Source organism: Haliotis cracherodii, unplaced genomic scaffold (genome assembly GCF_022045235.1).
Source record: "Haliotis cracherodii isolate W230 unplaced genomic scaffold, xgHalCrac1.p SCAF_10, whole genome shotgun sequence".
NCBI lineage: Eukaryota > Metazoa > Mollusca > Gastropoda > Lepetellida > Haliotidae > Haliotis > Haliotis cracherodii.
The window spans coordinates 32,532,313-32,559,976 of NW_027266265.1; the positions used below are offsets into that span (position 1 = coordinate 32,532,313).

Below are 27,664 nucleotides of genomic sequence, written 5' to 3' on the forward strand. Positions count from 1 at the left end.
TCATATATATATTTTTACAGGATTGTAACGTCTAACACTGACACCCTGAGTGTCATATATATATTTTTACAGGATTGTAACGTCTAACACTGACAACCTGAGTGTCATATATATATTTTTACAGGATTGTAACGTGTGACACTGACAACCTGAGTGTCATATATATATTTTTACAGGATTGTAACGTCTAACACTGACACCCTGAGTGTCATATATATATTTTTACAGGATTGTAACGTCTAACACTGACACCCTGAGTGTCAAAGATATTTTTTTACAGGATTGTAACGTCTAACACTGACAGCCTGAGTGTCAAATATATATTTTTATAGGATTGTAACGTCTAACACTGACAACTTGAGTGTCATATATATATTTTTACAGGATTGTAACGTCTAACACTGATCCCCTGAGTGTCAAAGATATTTTTTTACAGGATTGTAACGTCTAACACTGACAGCCTGAGTGTCAAATATATATTTTTACAGGATTGTAACGTCTAACACTGACACCCTGAGTGTCATATATATATATATATTTACAGGATTGTAACGTGTAACACTGATCCCCTGAGTGTGATATATATATATTTTTACAGGATTGTAACGTGTAACACTGATCCCCTGAGTGTCATATTGAAACTTACCAGGATGTTAACATGTGACATTGATGCCCTGAGCGTCATATATTTAGTGTGTCTTTCCAGAATTAAACATGGTTTGCTTCTTTGGACCCATCATACACTATTTAACAAAATCGTTTTTATATACATTTATCATCTTTCCGCTCTCATTATTTCGGGAACTTTCTGTTACATATGTCATCTATACACGGTATTACAGCGTTCAATACGAGTATTCATAATTTGTTCGATTAAAATGGTCGGTTACATTGCACCATAAATAGGTTTTTGTTATATATAGACAATAGCATTTACGACATGTGGATGATAATTTCATACAGCCACGGCGTTACGGAGTTTGTTCTCGTTTTGCTGAATCGCTATTTACCAAGCGTTATCATTATTCGAAGCTGATGAGTGGGAATATCAATTGTGATTTTGCATTTTGACATGTTAATTTTTTTTCGTAATAAACCAGTCATCAGATAATGATACTCACTCACTCACTCACTCACTCACTCACTCACTCATGCGTAAGTGTAACAGATGATATCACAGAGATTCTCAACCCGACCGACACACTGTGACCCCCCCCCCCCATCCCTAACCACCTTAATCACCCCGGGTGTCGGGCACGTCCACCTAGTCCTGAGTTAGCTTCGCCCCCACCTCCCCATGGGTGCACGGCCGTGTGTGGCGATTGGTCTAGTTTTCCTGTCAGTCACTCGGGATCATTTCCTTTGCCTGTATTGTCGTGATAAGTCTTACTTCCGCCATCGCGACCGCTCGCTCCACGCTTACGACCTTCTTGTAGGCCGCTCATGCCCCACACCACCGGCTAATTGTTACCCATCTACAGTGACTGTTCGCTCTCCTTCGAGGCTTGCCACATTCACACCACTTTAATTCTGCTCAAAACAAAAATGGTAAGTCTGCGGTTCTAGGTGCTTAAAACAAGACGACCAACTGTTGCTTTGGCGCTGTGACAGTTGTAATATGAAGTGGCGCTTGCTTTATTTCCCGATGGAACTCTCATACGTAGGAAATGAGAAATTACACTGGCTCATGGCAAGCCGTTATCGAGCACTTCCTAAAGGGAACTCGACAGACGATACAACCCCACACCAGTGCGAAGTCTCCCGATTCCAGCACATGTTGGCTCCCGACTCGACGCATTACCCACACATTTGTTTACAATATTTCTATCCATTATTCTCAGAAAGTAGACAAAGTTTCAGCACCCGCCTCGTATTGGGAATCAACACAGGCGCGGCCCCCACGAGTATTTTCTTTTCCTGTGTTGAATTACTCTAGGTTTGTGTCTTTCAGGATGTCCCACTGGCCGGAGGAGGGACTGCCCAATTGCAGGACACAGTCCAGGGGGACACTGACCACTACAGCACGGAATCAAGCAGGCTTGGACCCTCTCCGTACCAAGATACCCTTGGCGTAGCTGATCCTCACGCGCCTCATCTAGTCCTACCCCCAGTGTCAGTCCCCACCCCCCAGCATCTGCCTCTGCATCAGGCAGTGGAGACCCAGGCACACATGGGTGTGTCTTCTCTAGACAACAGGTCCTCGCCCATTAAGACGGAACCAGAGTTGACCAACAGAGAAACATGGACGTCATATGCGTCTGCTGTTTGTGACGTTACAGATTCGGCATCTTTGACGATGAAGTCTGCGTTTGATCCCCCACCACAGTATTCTGAAGCTCAGATCTCGGTTTACTCTTCAATCAACCACCCCGTGAGGTCGCCACACCTTATAGACCCAATGATGCCCCAGCCCCAAGATGGGGAGGACTTACCCCCTTATGACAACACAGGTCTTGTGCACCAGACTCCCTCCCCGAGTCTGTATGCGGGATTCAGGGGTAACAAATTGGAAGAGCCACACAATTTGTCACGTGCTCGAGTGTCTCCAGACCCCAATACGCATCACCAACAGCAGCAGCAGCAGCAGCAGCAACAACACCATCATCAACAGCACCAACACCACCAGCAACAACAGCAGCAACATCCGCAGCAGCAACAACAGCACGACAAAAAAGTTATCGTTCCTGCAGGTGAGATAATATTTATCTACTCCCTGGGGAGTATACAGCCACCCATGGAAAAAACACGGGTTACTGTGTTGTAGCAATTGAAATATGGCGATTAAAAATAACTGAATAAGTACGGACCGATTTATATCATAATTTTAATCCAACTTGCATTAAAGCTAAATTTACAATCGTGAAATAATTTAATTTCGAATATCAATTATAATAAATCATAACCTATACCTTGTCTCGGTATTGCATTAATATAATATCATCCAAAGGAATGGACTACAGTCATAAGAGTTCAAAAAAAATTAAATTAATTAAACAATATAAACAACCGTAGTTTGTGTGAATAGTAGGGACAGTATACAAGAGACACTTATTTAACACAACATGTTTGTAACGTATATTCAGTTATGAAACATATGTTTCGGCCGTGAAATATGATAAACAAAACGTATATAAAAAAATTCGTCAACAATATTCTATTTGTAACCCAGTCATGTTCGAGAACAAAAATTATTATTTATAAAAAACAGAATACTGCATATGATGATTTTGATAGTTAATTGCATTTACTTAATCTTTACATATTATCAGTCACTCAGAGTCATTTGTATTGCTATGCGATATTGTGATTCTAAACATTAGTGAAATAAATAAGAACTCATTAAATTAACATTTACTATTCTGTATATGTATAATTGATCATCTTCTGGATATATTATGAATAATATTAACTCGAGTAAGGTATGAAATAAGATGTTATAGGTGATTTAATATAACAAACCCATTGTAAAGATTTCGGTGAAGGAAATTTGAAGGATGGGTAATATTGTTTCTGGGACAGAGCCACATGTGTGGAGCGAGTAAGTGAAATGAACTCAAAGCCTTCACCATATGCACACACGTTATAATGCCATCCCGCTCACGGCATATTGAAGTCATCATCCACTAGATATAACACTATTGTTAGGGAACAATGAAATGTCTATCATTTTGCTTGTCGGGGGATGAAGCAAAACTTGTCGAGATGAAGTGTGTATTTCTCCAAGTTTCAACATGGTTGAAACTATGTACTGGATTAACACAAGCCGGCGTGTATCATCAAAGTACCTATTTCCTGTGTTCGACCAACTAAGCATATATAGGTCACTTTTTGCCAGCAACATCATCATTTTCTCAGACTAAAACTCGGTGAAACCAGTAATTACTTATGCAGTCTGGACCAGCATTACTGGCGTAACAATTAAACAAGCAGACTCAACCAATATACTTACATATTATCTACTTTGATATAGTCAGAGTCTTAAATGATAATAAAGTTAACTTTTTCTCTAAATGTTATTTATATATGTTGTGAGAATAAATTCCCGTTGTTATGAATACAATGATATATTTAGGTGTATGTATTCATTGTTGCATCGATATTTGAATATTTTTATTTCGTTTGTTTATTATGACGTGATATACATTCCGACGGGTTCCTTTCTTGTTACAGAGATACAAATATAAATACTTTGAAGGCAGTAGCGGTTTATGTAATGTCTACAACAAATACAAAACGAAATTTGAACTCATGAGACGTTATAAAATGCACTGAAGACATATCTATTGCGACTTTATCCATAATGTATTTAATTGTATTGATCTAGGTAATAGTATGTTTTCTATGAAAGTGTGAACATGTAAAAACGTAAAGTAAAATCAATAAACTATTAAAAAGGGACAACTGAGATAACATGATGTTTAATATTTTCCCAACATCTAAAGATATAATTGCTTTGGATTTTCAAGCCATAATTTGAACTTGTTCTCATAACCAACTATCGTCAACACAGTATCATTTCAAGATATAATATACGATATTCCATAATTGGATGTGACAACCCTTGCCTGCGTTAATTATATTGTTGACTTAATGTACGACCCCCATGATACAGATTGCGAACAGTCATGTGGTTAAATGACGTTTCGTAGTTTTTTCAAACTAAACATAATCATTTTATCATTTTGAAAAAAACCTTTATATACTTAAAATAGATAAAATGATTTTGAAAATGTCATCAGAGAAGGAATCTTAACGCCACCACATAACCTGATAACCACACGTCTATATCATGGATTAATCTGTCATACAGACCCTGAAACAAATATATCCAATACAGCCCATGCAAAAGGTAGAGAATATATGGATGTCAACTTCTTTATTATGAGGAACACAACGTTTTGGAGTATGTGCTTACTCCTTTATCAGGTGAATGAATGCCATGAGACAGAGAGCATATATATGTACATGTAAGTCCATGCAAGTCTATAATATCTGACAAGTGTAGGATACTGCAGTATCTGGAAATGAAGAAGGCTCCTTTTTATTATATTTTACAACTATAATTTTAATTTATAAACTGTTTTTATGTAATATATGTTCATTTCAGAGATTAGATGTTAGTCTAGTCAGTGATGAAGAATTCAGTTATGTTAAGCAAAAATAAGGTTGAATACATTATTTTTCTACAATATTGTCTTGCTGTGTGAATAGGACGCGGTAACACGCGTGACACACATCTGAAATTAATTCAAGAATATTGCTATTTGTATTTGTCCAAAGATAAGGAACATATATTCTTGAGGAATCAGAAGCCATGATTTCAAGTGTAGCATTTATTTCTGTAAATAAACACCTTCGAAAAGAAATGCAAAAATCGAAAAGTACAATGAAGGAATAAACATTTTCGGTCACTGCTTTAATCATTTTTCACTGTCGACATACATTTATTAAATCCTTTGTTGACTGTTTACAGTACGTTGTCCAACACATGCAGAGTATTTTGATGGAGGAATGTTTGCGCTGGATAGTCAAAACTAGTTATATAGAAACTGATTTACGAAATGCATCGTCCGTATCCTTAATGCATAACATATTTTTGAATAATTCATAACCTTAACATATAGGATGTCTTCTTGTCACACGTAGAGGCTCCGAGTCGAATCAATAGGTAGAATAGACAAGTTATCAAATATTAAATGTTTCATAATACACATCATTTTCTCTAATATGGTCATTTTATTTTTTTACCACGTATACATGTACATGCAAATTATGTTTCCTGTTTCCTTATCCTCTTAAAGGAGCATATCGTCCGTGACTTTTATTTTACCAGTTGATAAAATGGCACCACATATACTAAGGTGTCGGTACCCTATTTCTTTCATATGCATTATCACTAATATAGTCATTTTTAATCTTTTCCATACACATTTACTCGGTTGTATATGTCGTATTTCTATCATGAATTATTACTAATCTAGTCAATTTTAATCTTTACCATACACATGTACAAGGCTTTATGTACCCTATTTCTTTCATATGCATTATCACTAATATAATCATTTTTAATCTTTACCATACACATTTACTCGGGTGTATATGTCGTATTTCTATCACGCATTATCACTGATCTAGTCATTTTTAATCTTAACCAAACACATTTACTCGGGTGTATATTTCGTATTTCTATCACGCATTATCACTAATATAATCATTTTTAATCTTAACCAAACACATTTACTCGGGTGTATATGTCGTATTTCTATCATGCATTATCACTAATCTAGTCATTTTTAATCTTAACCAAACACATTAACTCGGGTGTATGTTTCGTATTTCTATCATGCATTATCACTACTCTAGTCATTTTTAATCTTAACCAAACACATTTACTCGGATGTATATGTCGTATTTCTATCACGCATTATCACTAATCTAGTCATTTTTAATCTTTACCATACACATGGATGATGATTTTTGTTCCCTTATCATTAACAACTAGTTGATCGTTCTCCTTACTTGATGCCACGACGTGACGTGCACTGGTTACATTAAATCAGAGTAGGTTATCCCGGTGCAGAAAGCTCGGAAACTGCCTTCTATAGCAAATTAAACGACTTGTTAACACAATGAAAGACTACACTTCCAGTACTGGACTTCTGTGATAAACGATACTTTGGCTGATATGGTAATACTGGTTGTATGTCAAAGAGATGGTTGATAAAGGGGCAACTTGTGGAGCATGTACATTTATGTACTAAACAGGACTGCATCGAAAGCACTCATTTGTGTTAAAACGTTCTGAATTTTTACCCTATGCAGTTAATAATTAATTTCAGTGATCCGTTCAAATATCTTTCACCTTCAAATTTGCTTTTTGCGTCCAATGGAATCTGCTTTGGCAGATAATCGAGACTAGTTATTCTCCTATTTCTGTTTAACGTGTTTGTGGTTATACATATAGATGGTTTTTTTTAATAACGCTTAATTGGTTTAACATAAACATGGAAATAAACGTTTTGTTACAACATGTAAATAGCTTTCATACATCCGTTTTGAAATAGGCAACGATAAGAAACATTCTTACATTTTATATATAGTTTTTACTGCACACGTCAATCTTTTTTGAAATAGGTAGGTTTTGTCTATCTGAATGTTAATATATGTTTAGACTATTGATTTGTTTAAATATCTTGTCTCCTTGGGCTTGTTTTTTTGTTGTCATAAAAATAATTACAGTTTTTAATTATTTTATTGATTTCGTAATTTGTGAATATGATTATGTTACCTAGTGAAAATGTACATATGAAATAGATATATAAAAAAGCTATTGTTTGTAAAAAGATGCGTTTTTTGTTTTTACAAAAATGAAAACTGGTTGTGACTTAATCATTAAAAACTACCCAGAAGATAAATGAAATAAAGAACAATGATCATCTGGAACAATGCATGAGTTGTGTGAGGTCTTATTCCACTTCCTGGTCAGGCACAATAGGTCACAGAGGTGGTGCTGTTGCCTATCTGCTATTCTTTATCTCATGAAACAGTCGCTAACAATAATACCGTTACACCATCCCTGACCTGATCGCATGATGTTATACCAAGGGTATTGTATAATACAGGCTTATCAGCTTCGCCATGCGTCGAGGTGTCAACTGCACACGAACAACTCATTATTCACACGTAATTAGAATTTCTCTCCAATCTCCAGAACGAATGTCCGTAAAAAGTAACTTTTAAATGGTTGTTTTTTTGTTTTTCAAGTTTCATGTTTGTTGTTGTTGTTGTTGTCGTTGTTGTTGTTGTTGTTGTTGTAAAGCGGTAATATATAATTTCAAATAATTCTTAATACTCCTTGCGTTCAGTTGATAGTCAACCCGTGTTTAACCCGTGTCCAGTTTAGTTGAAATACCATAGCGAGGCACAGTCACAGTGATAAAGTGGACTTTATTATTAAACTGTCATTGAAGGTTTACCTGTTTTAGCAAACTTTTAAATTGTGATTAATTGTTAACTTATGTCAATATTTACTTTATATAATTTGTATGGTAATGCGAAACATTTCCCTCAATATTAAATGATCTATAAAACGCCTGCTTGAATTAATACATATAAACACATTTTGAATTTTAAGTTAAGGATACAAATTTGTAATTATACTTCCTAGTTCTGGTTTTAACACGACGCAGTGATCAGATACAAAGTCACACAGACAGCCATTGTACTCAATAGTGATGACTCATTAAACAGCCAGAACCTTGTCATTATTAGGATGTACGTGAATATATGACATATCGTGATATGCACTGACGAAGGGTCAACCTTCTATTTCAAATATAATGGATAGGCAATTTTCCGAAAAATATTCAGAAGGATCATGAAATTTACACGACCGAATGCTACATCATCGTTCCAGAACTGAAGACCCTTACTTGATATACTTTTGTGTACCAGCTTCTTCTTGGCACGGGGCGGTCGGGTAGCCTAGTGGTTAAAGCGTTCGCTCGTCATGCCGAGGACCCGGGTTCGATTCCCGACATGGGTACAATGTGTGAAGCCCATTTCTGGTGTCCCCGCCGTGATATTGCTGGAATATTGCTAAAAACGGCATAAAACCATACTCACTCACTCACTCTTCTTGGCACCTTGTGTCATCACTGACTGTCAGTGATCCATTCACATAATCTTCACCTCTATTTTCCATTTTGTTTTGGTAGATAATTGAGACTGAATACAACTATTCAGTTTTTATTCACATGATGTAGTACATTATTATCAACAACACTGGGTATGCGCATTGAGCAGGAAACAGTTTGATCCCATTTTATTATCAGTTTATCAACAAAGCCATATTTATACGGACATAGACTAACATATAGTGATGGTAAAATAATATGTTATAAAATATGTGTACAGGTTCTTTGGCGTTAACGGTTTATTATGTTGAGTCACCTATTTCTGATGGCTTCGAATTACTAAAGTGCCATTCTAACCATTGATCTGGTGATTTGTAATTTAGAATTAAACTTTTCTCAACTGCTTGTAAAGATCTCAAGAGACAAATATAACCTGTGATATTAACATAACACTCAATGCCGCTTCCTGTCAAGAAGGTGATGTAGGTAATAACAATAATAACATCGAAAAGTGTACACAACTGCTTGTTATTGCGTACAAATAAGGAGGTGCACTTCATAGTGTATTTCCTTACGTCTTCATTTCACATAAATGACATTCATTTCTTCCTTTATGTACAATAGTGTTTAGACGGATTGGGGTAGGGCCAATGGTTAAAGCGTTTCTCCACATAGGTATAATGCTTGAAGCCAATTTCTAGTGTTTCCCCTCATCCTTCCCACTCCTAGTGCTGGAATAGTGCTAAAAGCGGCGTAAAACAATACTCACTCACTATAACTGATCTTTCAATCTCCTTTGCATCATGTTCGTTTAGAGGACACGTTCTTGTGTATCCATCTACTACTTATATTTTGCCGGACAATAAAGATAAATATATTTATGATCCTGTTTGGAGCCATATTGGTTGCAATGGTCGCACTTTTTTAACACTCCTATTGGGCAAAGCTTGGGGCAGGGATGCTTGTTTTATAACTGTAAATATACATGATGTTTTCTTGTGCACTGCAACTTACACTTCACTTCGTATGACCCTCACCTGTATCATTTCCACAATACCTTACTCCTGCCTTACCCCCCAGAGACAATGTCGACCTTTCGGCTAGGTATCGCCTTCAATCTGTTCAACAACTTTTCGTTCTAATTAATAAGCTAAACATTGGTTTTGTTTGAATAACATTGGGATGGTGTCTGGGAGATCTGTGGGCAATTACAAGAGATATGAATTTCTCCATCCTGACTCGAACCAGTTGCTGCAATGTATCTTTTTTTGAGCGAGCCATCATGTGACACCGAGCTACCATCGTTCCTCCATATTTTTGGTGGGGTCTGGTCGCCATGTGCACAAGGGGAATGGAATGGGGGATCATGGACGCTCTGGTCCGCTTGTATTTGTGTTGGGAATGTCCCGGATTATGCCGGAGAATTGGATACAAGGAAAGCCGATAGGAATGTTACTTTATAAAAGAGATACAGATGGTGATGCTCTTTGCTCTGACAAACAAAAGCAGGGAACTTGTCGAAAGTATGAAATCCCGCTAGGTTAGTTTAGTTCCTCTTCCTCAGCAGTCGATGAACGTGTTTTACCCAGGGGTGGGGCAGAGGGTCCTTAGCGACTGGGGGGTCAGGTGGGACACCACCCTCACACTCGGAGCCACCTACAGTAAGTTATGTTTCAGTCCACTCTTCGTTTAGTTTATTTTGAGAAAGTAAAAACAAATTTACATTATGTCAAAGATATTTACATCATGTCAAAGATATTTACAAATGTCTTTTTGAAGACATAAATATTAAAATAAAAAAAGTTATTTATTCTATGTCCGATGTATGACATTATCTACATCTTATTTACATTAGGGCAAATAAATGTATGTTAAGTCCAACATTGTACATCTAGTTAAAGGTGTTCATATAAATTCAAAATTAATATTCCTTAGTCACCCTTGTTTACGTGTCACATAGTACATTAATTCAAATATACTAATATTAACTAACAAATATTTATATCAAGTCAAAGATATCTTATTTTAGTCAAATGAGTAACATTTAGTCAGATATATTCATATTAAGTCAAAAATGTTTATTTTTAATCAAAGATGTTTACATGAGTTGATTTGTCCTTCAACATGGAAATATGTGCACAGCAGTATGGTTGTATAAATTGAATGCATTCGTATGTAAGATTGTCATGAACATATTTAGATATTTCAAGTGTCAAGAATGTTTTGATTTAAGGTCGCGTCTCTTCAGCTGTTTAAGTTTACAAGACATATGTCAGTATCACTGTTGTAAATGTTTCACTTTAATGTACATGTCCTGTATTTTTACCTTCACACATACAATGTACCAGATGTCGGAACTCTCCATGACAATGGAGTATCGGACAAACGTGTACCTATCTTTACTAAAAGGATATTCCAGCATTATGTCACTTCGTTAATGAACTTAGGATTGCTGTGTTTATGGTACTACTTCATTGAAAATGAAACTTATTCATACAAAAGAATGTCACCGTTCCGAATACTGTACGTCAATGATTGTTACAAGTCATATATCTTATTTTAGCGAGAGAAAAAAACACATTAATTGCCACATAGTCCCCTTGTAAATATGGGTTTGTTTGATGTCAGTATTCATGGAAGTAAAAGTTTGGTGTAATTGTTGACTATTAAACTTTAATATTGGCAGGTTTAACATTGATGAGCGGTGGTGTGGTAGTCTAATCGTTAAAGCTGCATATTTATAGTTTCTGTTTTTCGAAGAATTGTTTTCTATATACGACAAATCTTAATGATCACAGGAGGTGATGGGGTAGCCCAGTGGTTAAAATGTCCGCTCGTCACGCCGAAGACGAGGGTTCGATTCCCCACACGGGTGAAGTGTGAATCCCATTTCTGCTGTCCCCTGTCGTGATGTTGCTGAAATAATCGCTAAAATGAGGCGTATAACTACAATCACTCACTTTCACTGATGACCAGAGAACAAATTATTACATATCATGTGTAACCATATTTGCTAATTTAACGTTGTATTTATGGTATCTTCGTGACGCTCCTGGAGCCAACACGAGAGCAGCACTCTGGGGCAAGTGGGGGATGAAATGTTATTTTTAATCTTTATGTGCACTTTAAACACCCATTGTGAGCTGTGTTATACACGCGGTAACATATTCATCACTTTTGAACTTTGAACTCTGACAACATGATTCTCTTTGTTCTCCCGATCATTGTAATTTTGCTGACATAATAACACTTTCCAATAACCATGTCAACAAACAATTGCAACGTATTATGATGATGATGATGGTAACAATAATAAGTTAGATAAATTGGACGTAGAATAATGATTGAAATATAATAATACATGTACCAAGAAATCGGAGTTGTGAAAGCAATGTAATTGAAATTCAGTGGAGGATAAATATCACTTTTTATTTGTATGTTCTAAATGTTTTGTTTGTTTGTTTGTCTGTTTGTTGTTTAACTCCGCACTCAGCAATATTCCAGCTATATGACGACGGTCTGTAAAAAATCGAGTCTGGACCAGACAATCCAGTGATTGACATCATGAACACCGGTGTACTAAATGTAATAAATTAAGAAAGACATATCTAAAACTGTGCTATTGTGGTCACCGAAATAAAGAATAAAATCTTCAATGAAATCGGGCAATAATGTTCGGGACTTATCAATGTATGTTTATCATGCTATGTCAACAAGAAAGTAATCGGTATGTACAGACTCTCCGTATAATTTGTAATACACGTACTGTTGTCCTGTGACCTTTCAGTAATAAGAATATGATATCATGCTATACTATAAATAAACACCGAAATGTTTCAATGTTCAAAGGACAATTATTTCAAAATTGGGAGGAAAGCCCAAAGTCGTGCACGAGGTTTACCTTCTTTTGTGAAAGCCACGAGTACAAGGTATGGTACTGATAAACCAAGAAACATAATCAGGGCGAATTTGGGATTCGAACCAGCGACCATTAGACACCTGGGCCTCCGTGCCTCCACGTGCTCCCAGAGGACAACGTGTGCATGCGATTTAGTTTAAATAATTTGGTTGACATGTTTTAACAACTAGACATCTCTTTTCAATAACGTTAGTGTAATTTACTATATACAAATCAGTGAAAGAGTGATGTGTCGGCAAGGGTTTTCATGAAGCTGTTTCTGCCTCTGTTGTAGAAATGGCAATAATAAGTCAAATACAGCAAGAGTTTTGGAATCAATTATCATTTTTCTTGGATCCTCATTTCACTGTCAGCTGAAAAGAGTCCAAAGAAAAAGAAAGCGCCACTTTGTGGAACCTACTGTAGCAAATAACTGATGACACCGGGGGGTTTCGGAAAGAGTGGATATTATTGTTGTTCAGACTGTTAACCAGATTAATTCAAGGATCGGACACTAAGAAACCTGCTACGGGTATTATAATAAACATGTTGGTTCAGTGTATGCTGTATACATAGAACCAAGCGTCTGGACATCTATCCAAAAATGTATCCTTGAGTACCTTGTTACCGTATAGCGTTCCCGGGGGCAGTGGGGGTGGCCAAGTGGTTAAAGCGTTCGCGCTGCACGCCGAAAACCCGGGTTCGATTCCTCAGATGGGTAAAATGTGTGAAGCCCATTTTTTGTGTCCCCCGCTGCAATGTTGCTGGAATATTGCTAAGAGCGACGTAAAACCATACTCACTCACTCACTTACGTTCCGGAAGAACTAGTCTCGTGTTTGATATAGATAACAATACAGTCTTTCAAGAAATGAATTAACGAGGAAATCAAATGTCGCCATCAGGGTGTGGTAAATGTCTGATTAATATATAGCTATTCAGTGAACTGTTTTACATAAAGCTATGATAGCAAACACACATTTAAAAGCCAGATTAACAGTGTAATTGGTAGGCCAGGGATAAGTCACACTGGCACTTAACTCTGTGATGAAAATTGTCTATACTACGGATGCTGCGGATGCTGCGGGTGCTACCGGTAGAGAAGGGCATGCTTTCTCTTTCCTCGAACACCCGGTGTCATCATTGAGTTTCCATGCTCCATTCATTTGATTGTCTTTATTTTGCCTTTTATAGCCTATGGAATATGCCGCGGCAGCTATTCGAGACTGATTATCATCTGGCGATGGCGTTTTTTAATTAGATAATAAGTAAAACTTACCAGCAGTCAAGCAACTGTCATGTGAATATTTCTGTATGCGAATAACGAAATAACGAATAAAGAAAACACATACTTATCTGGTATTCTTATATTGAATCTTAACACAGATGTTAAGTGGAAAAAGAACGCATTTACTTATTGATTGCAATTTTTTAAACCCAAAAATAGAACAAGGTAGGTACAATTTTATGGATAACAACTTCTTTAATACTGTTAAAAGCGACGTTTCGGTATAGATCCTTATACCGTTGTCAAGCAAAAATAGAAGATGAAATTCTAAAGTCAATCCTGTCTTCATGGAGGTTTCAGCTTCTGAACGACACGTCAATATGCCAAATACACAATGTTTTCCTCTTGTTTTAAACAGAATAGTTATACGTGTTGAGGTCACCAAGACAACCGACTCTCTATGCATGTAAATTGTGACAATCACTAAATGTAGAGCTCTTCTCCCGGAAACCTTTTTTTATAATGTATGGGCGGGTAGATAATAAAGTTATTGTTTTAAAACACGCCGATCCATATAAATTCCAAGTTTAACACAATGTAAACTGTATGTCGAAAACATTTTGCACTTTATATAATGTGGGGCAGCAACGCTTTAGCTTGTAATAATGTACCTAATTTATATTAGGACACATAAACTGAGGGTGTAGTTTCATAAGTGCTCTTGAAAACATGAAACCGCTTTCTCTTCCGCCGATAATTTTACAATGCAATTTTAAACACACAAAGTATTTGTAGAAATCAACAATAAGCTTTTATTATTTATGTGTGAATAGCAGAGGGCGCACTATTTGTTTCTCCACCCAAACGCGGCAGGAGAGACGTAATGTTGTGCATATGTTCTGCATGTGTGTATTCGTGCTCGTGAACCACAGTTTGGAAACTAAACACCTTTTATACCGACATTAAGTCTTGTCTGATATCAATGAAGCACAGGAAAATACAACAGACACTTGGATAAACCCAGCCAAGCTGATGTTAATTACACCATACGGGCTTGTTTTCTCGAGCTCAGGCCAGTTTTGCGTGCTTCACGTGTAGGAGGGAGGGGATGTGGGGGTGGGGAGGGGGTGGGGGTACACGGGGAGACGCTCTCTCCGTCTCTACTGCCAACCAAGGGTTGTGTTTAGATGTGGAGTTTTGTAGATGCTACATTCTTAGAGAGGCAGAATGTGTTGCATGTACGTACCATTGCAAAAAATGTTACACAAATAACACCTCTCAAAATAAATGTGACACTGGATACATGAGATTGGTGGTTTTTAGAAACATTTTTGAATTGGTTTGTGACTCTTTCTATCAATTTTGAACATTGATGTCATTCTGTATGTTTTACACTTTAATCGTCGGTCGTGTTATTCCTGTTTCGCCTATTTCTTTCCAACATTTAATCATTTGTGTCCTTTCGGACCAAATCACATTTTTTTTGTGGATATTTGTTATTAATTTGTGAAAAAAATGAAGCAAGATTATGTTTTTAAGATATTCTCGTAGCATGTGTTTTTAAAAAAAATATGGTTGCAAAATAAACAATATGACTGACCCAAAGAGATTATATTGGGGCCATGACAACACAGAATTCCTTTTTATTACATTATGCATGGTGTGAAATAATATGTCCCAATCAAGTACACTTTGGACGAGGAAGGAAAAATGAATTTATTCAAATTATATTTCTGTTGTGAACGATGTTTGATTATATATCCTTGTATTAATTTTGAAAAGGGAGATCGGTGAATATTGTTGTCGTTTCTTCAATAGTTTGATTGGTTGTCGATTTTACCATATGTAAATATGTATGCTAATTTAGATACATAAAATACATCAAATTTACATAAAACTGAGCAAGTACGTATTTAACCAAATGAACATGTGGAAATACCAGATCTTTAATTTAACGTGAACCAAGTGCATACATGACATTGCATTAGAATAGTTTATTCTTATAATAAAACTATAAAAATATCATAACACGTGTGAACAATATTTCATTACATCTCCTTTAAGAAAATAAGGATGCAGAACGTTGAATATTTTACTTCCATCGTAAACAACTATGCCTATTTAAAGGTGAAAGCGGAAGCATGTTTAAACCATTGCGCTTCGTTTTACGTGGATATCGTAATTACACGTGACGTATTGTAATGATACTTAATGAGGCCCGTGTCCTAAGCAGACTTTCAACAGAGAAACGTAGGCGTTATCCATCTTTATAGTTTTAAATTTAAAACAAAATGTTTAAATTTCGAGGCCGTTCTATTGCACCCGTAAACTTTGTGACATGGTTTTTTATATATTGTTTCAGCAGAAACCTCTGTAGTACACAGTACAGACATAAACATAACTCACAAGGCAATGATATGGTGGGAACTGTAACGCTGTCCACATACATTATTCAGTTACATAATTAATGGCGGAGGTCATTTCCAAAGTTATAATAATCATTTTAAATGATCAGATATGCATTTAATAATGGAGCTTGTAAAAGTTGGGACGGTTGTCACTGTAATTAGGTATTATTGCAATTCCTTTAAATAATAAACAGCTACATTTAAAAATATAATACAATTCATCACCAACAGCTCCAGATTTATTTAAATTACTGCCACAAAAAACTTTAGAAATCCTGTTTTGTCTCCTTTGTCATGAAACGTTCTGTGGTTTTAGTTTTGGTGTTTGAATAATAGCAACCAAAACCTTTCCACATTCATAAGAAAACTCTGGCAAAGCAGACTCGACTGTAAGATTCCGACTATATAATGAGCAGGTGTTGGTGGATCAGTATCAAATAGTGATTCAAGCATATTCGGTACCCACGTCGTGTGAAAACTTTTGATTAATTTACATTTGTTAAACTGATGTACATGGCTATTCCTATGTTAAACTGATGAAAATGCGTGACATATTATACAAATACTATAGATTTACCTTAAACTAAAACAAGTAGGCATATGTCGACAATATATACATATTACTTTTTTATATTTAACTGATTCAAGGAAGTATATGAGACTCCTGGGAGTTTCTGGGGGTTTGGTCCTGCCCCATATTGAAGCACATGTAGTACATTGGTACTGACGCTGTTCAGCCAGCAGTTAATGGGTACCCGGTAGGATGAAATGGTAATGTGAGTGTTAACCTCCGCCTCACATGCAGCTTGGGTGTTATACTCCCCAGGGAGCTGAGAATGAAAATCGAGTCCACACTGACCCATTGATGCACGATGTATCACTTTTAATGGATTTGGCGCATTTCAGATATTCACATCATATGACAATTTATAGAACACAACATCTTTATGCTACAGTTATGGGAGTTTGTACTGTGTATGACTTACAATAAAATATGCTATATAGTTTTGCAGAACTTACAACATGACAACATATTAAAAATATGTTTGTGCTAAGATGAAGCATGTAGGTATATGACAACAAAGAAAATACTATGACTATATTTTTACAAAAGTACGTATATGGAAAATGGATACCAGTATACACGTATATAAATGCGTATATGGAATTATACAAAACGCTGTACGTAAGTGACAATATATAATAATACTCCGTCTTCATGTTTAACTGACCTAAGTACGTTTATGAAAATATAGAAATAAAATACACCTTTTTGTTAAACCTAAGAGACAGAGTATATGAACATAGTATAATTTATGTTAATTCGACCCAAGTACGTATATGAAAATATAGACACATTGTATATCTTTATGTTAAACTGATCCAAGTTCGCATATAATGAAAACAGAGTATACTTTATTTTAAACCGACCAAGCACGCATATAATAATATAGAAACATCGTGTATTTTATGTTAAACAGACCCAAGTACGTATATAACAATACAGAAACATCGTACATTTTATGATAACTGACCCAAGTACGTATATAACAATACAGAAACATCGTACATTTTATGATAACTGACCCAAGCACGTATATAACAATACAGAAACATCGTACATTTTATGATAACTGACCCAAGCACGTATATAACAATACAGAAACATCGTACATTTTATGATAACTGACCCAAGCACGTATATAACAATACAGAAACATCGTACATTTTATGATAACTGACCCAAGCACGTATATAACAATACAGAAACATCGTACATTTTATGATAACTGGGCCAAGTACGTATATAACAATATAGAAACATCGTACATTTTATGATAACTGACCCAAGTACGTATATAACAATACAGAAACATCGTACATTTTATGATAACTGGGCCAAGTACGTATATAACAATATAGAAACATCGTTTAATTTATGATAACTAACCCAAGTAAGTATTTAACAATATAGAAACATAGTATACCGTTATGTTAAACTAAAGCAGGAACCTAAATGACAATATGTAAAAATACGTCTTCTTGATGTTCAACTGACGTGTGTGTGTGAGGCGCTGCTATTTCATATCGCAAACAGACTGGATAGCCAAAGCCTGAATGACTCACGTTTTCTCAGAATCACATTGTTTTAAATTTTCATGAATGGGAAATTGACCGAAAAGTTGACCCTTAAAGCTGTAAAACGTGTGTGTATATTTTAGCGCAGGGTTCAATTATTAAGTCAACACTCTGCTTCTTTAGCGACCCAATTCCGTGAGAGTGGCTCTCCATTTAACTCTAAAGAGGTAGTATCAAACAAGAGTATATTTACTAAAACATGTTGCTGGGAGATTTGCAATTAGGTCACGGTCTGATATTATAACCACGTGTTGTTCGCCATCGGTGCCAGATTGTGCCTATGTATTGTGCCCGCTAAGGGCTAGAGAGAGTAACGGTACATGTATCGCCTTGTTGCGGGGAGGCTGATAGAGTGGGGTGGGGGAGGGAACGGGGAATTCGTTTTACTTTCACTCCACACTTCTACTGAACGGATTTGACTCACGTTTTACCCCCAAAATAAATCGCTAGCTGGATACGCTGGATGCCCTGAAAAAAATGTTATGAAAACAATTTAAATTGTTCGGCTTCAACTTTTAACACAAACAAATGCTCGCTTTACAATAGTGACCTTAAAATATCCTGTTCCCAATCCCCAACTCCAAAATATTTAATGGTGTTCCCTTTACCAGACATTTTACCATATCTTTTAGATAGTTTCTTCTGAAACTAACAAGACGATATAAATAACACGATGACTGTCACATTAGCCTTAGAGTGTGTACTAGTATAGGAATACACATGTCTGTCTGTGTCATATGATGGTGACATGGCGATGGTGTTTTATCTGAAATGGATGCAATCTAACACCTCTGTTAATCTCATGATTAAGTGTTATTAGAAACAAAGAGTGATCCATGCCTTGGTCGTTTGATTTGTTATTAACTAACCAGATTAAGAAGGATGTTTGACGGGCTCGGTTTATGTCGGTCAGCCTGTAGGCTTCTTATAGCTGCCCACCCTCCCTTTGTTTGGCTTTATAATCCCGCTGTACAGGAAAGATAATATTACGACCGGAAACACACAGAAAGGATCTTCACTCTGATAAGTAGTGAAGTCTGTGACATCGAGGCTGTGCTGACACACGCGCTGTGCCTCATCACGTGACCACTTTATGATGACGGAACAAATGGATGAAGGTGAACCAGCTTTTCGTAGAAATGATAATTTGAGATGGGACGTGCATTTCAATTTTAGGAAGGATGTGCATTTAAATAAATACACACTTTAATCATGACTTTGTATATTCTTCGCGTAGATAAGGCCTTTCCAGAGAATTCATTATGGGTAGTTTTTATAATTTCCAAAATTGATTGCGTGGAAAGAAGTGATGATATTTCTTTAAAATGTTTAGATTCATGTTTTGAATCTCACCGAAATTGATAGAAGGCGAGAGTTAATGTTTCAGGGATCCATCAATAGACATTCGATGATGCCTAATCGAACACATTGTCGCGACTCGAGTCTCATGCCTTTTGTAGAACGGGAGATCGCCCTGGAGACATATGGTCGTCACTGTTATATATTATAGGTATGAACTTGGACATAATACTAGTCTATCAATCCTTAGTTATCATACTAAAATATTTGCTATAGTGAGTGACTGAGTGAGTATGGTTTTACTCCGCGTTTAGCAATATTCCAGCAATATCACGACGGGGACACCAGAAATGGGCTTCACACATTGTACCCAATGCTCGGCATTAAGGGGCTAAAACAAGGACTGGTCGGCTCGGTATACTGTGTCTGAGTGGGATATTCATGTTAAACTACGGCATGGTATCTCAGTAGGCTAGCACTATAAATCGGCATAAGTCCGGACAAGTATAAACAGTGACACACACACACGTGCATGCACGTCGCTATATGAGTGCAATAATCTTGGACGCGACGTTCAACCCAATTTCACATCACCAATAGCAAAACGAGTGTCCATGTTACGAAATGTTTTATATGTGATGTACAAACATATATGCATTTGGCTATTTTTGAAACATTCCCTAGCCGTAGATGGAAACCACAAACCAGGTGTGCGGGAATTAAATATTTATAGTATACTATATTACATACAGTTTTATATGTAATAGTTTAAAATAACATTGGGACATGGGTGCAGAGTTGCGTTCTTTAGGCCCGCCATGGTCCTTTGATCGTGGGTTCGAATCCTGAATTCGCCCTGCAACTAGCCATTGATTGTCAGCGACATTCTCGTTCTTTGGTTTTATAAAGTGATTAACATCAAATTCCCTCTATCGTCAAGCTTACAACGTGTTATAAGTGATATACTGTTTTATACTGCGGCTTAAAACACAAGTCACACACACAAAGAACACTCCCCTGTCTGATCGAAATACTGTAAAGAGTAGGGGAAAAGTACTAAATTTGGTTTCTATTATTACTTGCGAGTGCGTGCATTCGTTAAACCTTCCAGGGGCGGTAGCCTGGTAGTAAAAGTTTCAGCGCGTCATGCCGAAGATTGGGGTAGATTCATCACAATGCTACAATGAGAGAGACAACCGGTCAGTGTCCTCTGTCGTAATATTGTTGTAAAGTTTTAATAATGGCGAAGAAATTATACAAATTCGGGTAGATGTGTTAATTCTGGTCGAACCGCCAACAATGTCCGAACTTACGGAAATATAGCAAGGAACATGTTTAGGTTTTGTGTTTAACATCCCGTTGTGTATGTTGGAACAGGATTGTTGCTTTTCCTTTGATTATGGAGGAGGTTGGGTAGCCTATTGACTAAAGCGTTCGCTCTTCACGTTTAAGTTCCGGGATCAACGGCACAACAGGTACTATGAGTGAAACCCATTTGTGATGTTTCCAGCTGTGATATTGCTGGAGTATTGCTAAAAATTGCACAACACAATACTCACTCACTGTTTATAACTGCCGTGTCATTTATAAACGAAACGTATTGAATTTGTAGCCACTTTGAAGCCACTGGTGTTGATGCTCTCGTATTGTTATTATTATACTTCTTTTGGCTAATTCCTTCAACACCATCGCGGAGCCACACTACAATCTACTATTCTGAAGAAAACTGCTAGACATACCAGTCCTGAATCTAAATATTCTGAACATGCTTTGGTTATGTACACGTTTAGAGCTTGTAGATGTGTAGATGATAACTATTTTCTATGTTAAACTCAATTCTGAACATGACTAGATCTCAAACGACTTTTAGTAACGGACAAGGAACATTTTTTATGGATTGAAATACATTTTTATAAATGTTATTACTGTTGCATGTGCCTTTGCATGTGTTTGTGACGGGTGCCACCGAGAATTACCCTTTCTTGAACACCTGGTGTCATCACTATTTGATAGTGATTCACAGCGAATACTCATGATACAATCGGAATCTTACATTCGCCTTTGCCTTTAGCAGAGAAATCTTTGGGATATATAAAGGGTTTTGTCGCTTTTGTTTGACTATTCCGGACTTGATATTCAAGAGTGAGTCCCGGACGTGTACCGCATATTTACGTTTGAGGAAGTTTATTATTTTTCATGCTGCTGCTAGTAATGTATTTTGTTGTTTTGGTGTGGTGAGAAAGTGTAACAAGGGCTATCAACAAACCTCTGTTGCCGTGGCAAACTGTCACATGTAATGGTTAGAAAGACTGGCAGGTGTTGAATGTCAGGTAGCACAAGCTACGTAATTGGAAGATGCGGGTCATCTTCAGTGGACATTGAATGCATTCTTCTATGGAGACTGACATGAACGAAAGTAAGTGGTCACTCATACATACTGAAACTAAATGTTTTTGTTTGCAGAGAAGGGTGACTATATCGTTTAATGATCAAATGATTGACAGTGTTTATTCATTTATCCATTATATTGAAAATGGTATATACAAATTAGCGTTCTACATTTCAATTGCATACATGGTTTATATTGGAATGGAGTATTGCACTATTTGGATATCAGAGTATGTATAGTATTTGAACAGGTTTACTACAGAAGTATGTGTAGTACTTCAATACAACAGCTGTATTTGAATTCAAGATTATGTATTGGATTTGAATACAAGAGCATTATAGTACTTGAATACCAGTGTAATAATATGCTTTACAGTATGAATGAATTTTTAACAAATTTATATGTACATATAAAATGTCAAAACTGGCATGATAAATTTGTTTCTTCATAATTTCTTAACCACTAATAAATGAATGAATGAATGAATGAATGAATTAATAAAGTGTGTTTCCGTATCATAAATATCACATATAAGAAAGAAAACTTGTATATGCCGGTATTTGGGGGAAATAATCTCTTTATCATATGATGTCGTTCTTAAAATAATCGAAATAATGTTAATAATGTGTAAGACGTGGTTTTAATGAATAAATTTAGAAATCGCGTATGATTATAGTGTTCCAGTGAACCGCCCCTTTTATCAAGTAGTGCAAAGTATTTTCAGCCATTTTTGTCTTCAGAAATCTAGTATATTAAAGAAGAATTTATGGAGCATCGATATATGGAGCTTCTTATTCACACGACTTGAAGGGTCTTTATATATAGAAGAGCTCTTCCCGAATATGATTTTCTTAGTCAATTTTCCCTTAATGTCCAGGAATATTCCAGCCACTCCAGCCTTTGGTGTCCATATTTCACAACTTTTGAGGTACAATCGAGCATGCTCTTTCTATGAAGCTTTCAAAGAGCGTCATTGCTCAAAAGTTGTTTCATCAAGGTTATAACATTCAAAGCCTCAGCACATCTTTCATAAGGCTTTATGGTAGGCATGTGGAGGACATTTCCAAATTTGACGAATCTGTGACAAAAATGATGTAGTTCCCCATTCTGACGTGTAACAAATGAGCCCGTGTTTTTTGTTCAGGTAAACAATTGACATGCCTTTGCATGTGCTTATGACGGGTGCCACCTTTACGCGAACACCTGGTAGCATCACTAGTTGATAGTGATTCATAAACACATGCTTATGATTTTGTCGGAATAACACCCTGAACTCTGCTTTTAGTAGAGATTTCTTCTGATTATGGAAATGGTAATTGTCGCTTTTTATAAATTAAATTGTTCTATTGCATAATAGTATGTTGTTGCTGACCAAGCGCAAACAACTGCTGATACCCCCTTGTCTTCTTGTCGTGTCTTGAAACCAGAGCTTATTGTTGTCCACTGTTCCTCGGCAGATTAATCTACAAGTTCCTTGTAAGGAAACGTAGAGTTTAGTTCGGAGCACGTGCACTGCAACGTAGGAGTAAAAGAGATCAAATATTTTATTTGAATTTTTACTGAAATCTTAACTATATCAGAACGTGTAATAATCATGATAATGACTATATGGATTTACAGACTATTTTTTAACTATGGAAACAACAAACCAAGCACCAAGCCAGACATTTTACCACAACTGAGACGAAATTTGAATGTAACATTTTGAATATCTTTAGAATGCATATGGGAGTCAATAGTCAGCTCGATTTATCTTCGCTGAAAAAGAGAAAAATGTTGAGTAACATACTAATAGAACACAATAACACAAATAAAACATAACCAACTTTTGACTTTGATCATATGAACAGTGAATGGCTGTTTCGCTTTTCGGAAGCCTATTGTACATGCTTCGTGTTGGAATACAATGACTGAAAAGCCAGTGTGTGTCAAACGCTGTCGAAATGCCCCCAATGTTTTTCCAAGTAAAGTATGTCCACAGTACCTAAAGCTTGTTGGGTCGGATGTTAAACTGTGTGATAATGCTGACTGGAGGTCACTTCTCCTCAACGGCTTCTGTTATGAACCAGTAGTATATCTGCTATCAACTACAGGTTTATCTGTTATCAACCAGTGGTTTAATTGGTTCAGATGCCATTATTAACACATTTCGTGAATATACTCTAACGGCACTGGAGACTCATTACTCATTACTCACTGTGTAAGATGTAAAAAAATCCCGATTAAAGTTCTGAATATACCACCGGAAAAACGAATTCAAAGTATCCACCCGTGTTTGATGGTGGCTACACAGACAGGAAACGGTTATTCAAAGTGATGCGTTTGATACGGGTACCTTAGTTATTTTGGATTTACGCTTGCAATGTTTCGGCGACTGTTTTCAACCTATTAACGTCTTGATCACGTTAATTTTCAAGTGTATACTTTCTGTGTCCGGTAGTTTCAGTTGTATAAGTAGCAGCATAAAGGTGATACCAGTTAAATTTACTTATAAATAGATTAGTTACCAGAAATAAATCAATAAGGCTGAAGTTTGTCTCTCGTTCTAAAACTTGTCATGTGTTCGTGGCGATATGTCACATACTATCACCTGTTTTAAATATCCATGGCAACGGGTAATTTTAATGACGAAGCTATCTATCGTACATACACCGTCCCTATACCTTGAAAGATATATTTTTATTCGACCAAAAATGTATAATAAATCAAAAGTCTACCGTAGGTTAAAACATTCGAACTGGAATGCAATGACAGTGCTTTACTCTCGCGAGGAATTTGCTGGCTAGAATAGGCCTTCAGCAACGTATGCCTATCGTAGGACTTTATTCATCTCGTGGTCAAACTCGGAGACCTGAGGGCATCGTACGTTGCTCATAATATCAATCAAGTATTTGGTCAAGTCTCGATTATTTATATGCTGTTTAGCTGGAATATTGCTGAGTGCAATAAAAAACAAAGAAACATTTTTTTGTACCAGCACAGTGACAGCAAGAGGAATAACTAAGAATATCGATGAAAGCATAATCTTGGAGAGGCGCATATATTTTAATGTTTATTATATATATAAAGTTTCATATTTTCATTGTTTAATTTTCTTTCAGATGTATCTTTGTGGTCACAAGTGCATGTCCAACAGTGGTTAGACTGGGCTATCCAGGAGTACGGCCTCCGTGACGTCGACAACTCCAAATTCCAACACATCGACGGCCAACAACTCTGTCGGATGAGCAGGGACGACCTTTGTCGCTTGGTGTCGCCCCACAACGCAGACATGCTGTACAGACATCTAGCCTACCTCAGACAAGGTAAGACATAACTTTGTAATTACATGATCCTACCTCAGACAGGGTTACAGATAATGCTGTACTTACATGATCCTACCTCAGACAAGGTTAGAGATAGCGCTGTACTTATATGATCCCACCTCAGACACGATTAGAGATATCGTTGTACGTACATGATCCTACCTCAGACAAGGTTAGAGATAACTTTGTACTTACATGATCCTACCTCAGACAAGGTTAGAGATAAATTTGCACTTACATGATCCTACCTCAGACAAGTCTAGAGATTTGTACTTACATGAGCCTACCTCAGACAAGGTTAGAGATAGCGTTGTACTTACATGATCCTACCTCAGACAAGGTTAGAGATATCGTTGTACTTACATGATCCTACCTCAGACAAGGTTAGAGATAACTTTGTACTTTAATGATCCTACCTCAGACAAGGTTAGAGATAGCGCTGTACTTATATGATCCTACCTCAGACAAGGTTAGAGATAACGTTGTACTTACATGACCCTACCTGAGACAAGGTTAGAGATAGCACTGTACTTATATGATCCTACATCAGACAAGGTTAGAGACAGCACTGTACTTATATGATCCTACCTCAGACAAGGTTAGAGATAGCACTGTACTTATATGATCCTACATCAGACAAGGTTAGAGATAGCACTGTACTTATATGATCCTACCTCAGACAAGGTTAGAGATATCGTTGTACTTATATGATCCTACATCAGACAAGGTTAGAGATAACGTTGTACTTACATGATCCTACCTCAGACAAGGTTAGAGACAACGTTGTACTTATATGATCCTACCTCAGATAAGGTCAGACATAACTTTGTACTTACAAATAGGTTGCACATGCATATCACAAACTTAAAAAAAGGTTAGACAAATAGGTTGCACATGCATATCACAAACTTAAGAAAAGGTTAGACAAATAAGTTGCACATGCATATCACAAACCTAAGAAACGGTTAGACAAATAAGTTGCACATGCATATCACAAACCTAAGAAACGGTTAGACAAATAAGTTGCACATGCATATCACAAACCTAAGAAACGGTTAGACAAATAAGTTGCACATGCATATCACAAACCTAAGAAACGGTTAGACAAATAAGTTGCACATGCATATAACAAACTTAAGAAAAGGTTAGACAAATAAGTTGCACATGCATATCACAAACTTAAGAAAAGGTTAGACAAATAAGTTGCACATGCATATCACAAACCTAAGAAACGGTTAGACAAATAAGTTGCACATGCATATCACAAACCTAAGAAACGGTTAGACAAATAAGTTGCACATGCATATCACAAACCTAAGAAACGGTTAGACAAATAAGTTGCACATGCATATCACAAACTTAAGAAAAGGTTAGACAAATAAGTTGCACATGCATATCACAAACTTAAGAAACGGTTAGACAAATAAGTTGCACATGCATATCACAAACCTAAGAAACGGTTAGACAAATAAGTTGCACATGCATATCACAAACCTAAGAAACGGTTAGACAAATAAGTTGCACATGCATATTGCCTACTTAAGAAAAGGTTAGACAATTCACATGCACATATCCATGCACAATTCAATGAATTATAGTAGTCGATATAATGAACACGGAAGAGTCAGTTAGATGGTCAGAATGGTCCATGAGCTGACCGTTATGGTCATACAAGTTTGTGAGATGAGAATAAGGAAAAACATATGAATATAAAGGAAAGAGCGGCCATTACATAGAGTAATACCGGTAGTTTGTCTGTATGACCTCAAGTAACATACCTCTAACCTTCAGGAACAAGTCCCGCCCGTCAGACACCAGAACTGACAGAGACCTGTCCCGGCCCCATAGGGATGCAGCGGGCTAGCTACGTGCACAACAGTGGGGGGACAGTCTACGGTTCTCCCAAACCTCCAGGTGAGATAATGACAGGTAATAACTATCTGATAGCGTTAGTCGACCACATGCCCCAGACGCAAGCCACGGGAAGCATGTACTTTCATTGGTTAACGGGAAGAAAGAGTATTTAAGAAATAAACGACAAGGATGTGTTGTGTATCGTACAATAATACACTGCGGGAAGAATTAACAATGAGGGCTGTAGCCGCGAGTGGTTTATTCTCCCTGCAGGGTTTTATTGTGCGAGAAACAACACTCCTCTGTCCTTGATGTCTTCATTTTCGGTCAAGCAATCAACAATACCACTTGCTTGATTGTCGCATATTTCTAGCGAATGTACACTTTTAATATTAATATATAACCTTAGGGTAAATGTGTGAGTATGGCTTAATGTTTAACAATATTCCCGCAATATCACTTCATGGACTTCACACATTGTACCCATGTGGGAAATCGAACCTGGGTCT

At 36.7% G+C, this 27,664-nt stretch overlaps 1 protein-coding gene across 2 annotated transcripts in view; it reads left to right on the forward strand.

Moving 5' to 3' along the window:
* The first annotated feature begins 1,423 nt into the window (after window positions 1-1,423).
* Window positions 1,424-27,664, forward strand: part of LOC139454315 (retroviral integration site protein Fli-1 homolog) — a 52,442-nt gene continuing 26,201 nt past the window's right edge. Inside the window, exons 1-4 of one of the 2 annotated variants that reach the window (XM_071235944.1) lie at window positions 1,424-1,548; window positions 1,952-2,690; window positions 25,098-25,301; window positions 27,093-27,230. In XM_071235944.1, the coding sequence (XP_071092045.1) occupies window positions 1,546-1,548; window positions 1,952-2,690; window positions 25,098-25,301; window positions 27,093-27,230 (1,084 nt within the window). In that variant the 5' untranslated portion in view covers window positions 1,424-1,545. The remainder of the gene's footprint in view (window positions 1,549-1,951; window positions 2,691-25,097; window positions 25,302-27,092; window positions 27,231-27,664) is intronic. The other variant, XM_071235945.1, reaches the window with a different exon arrangement.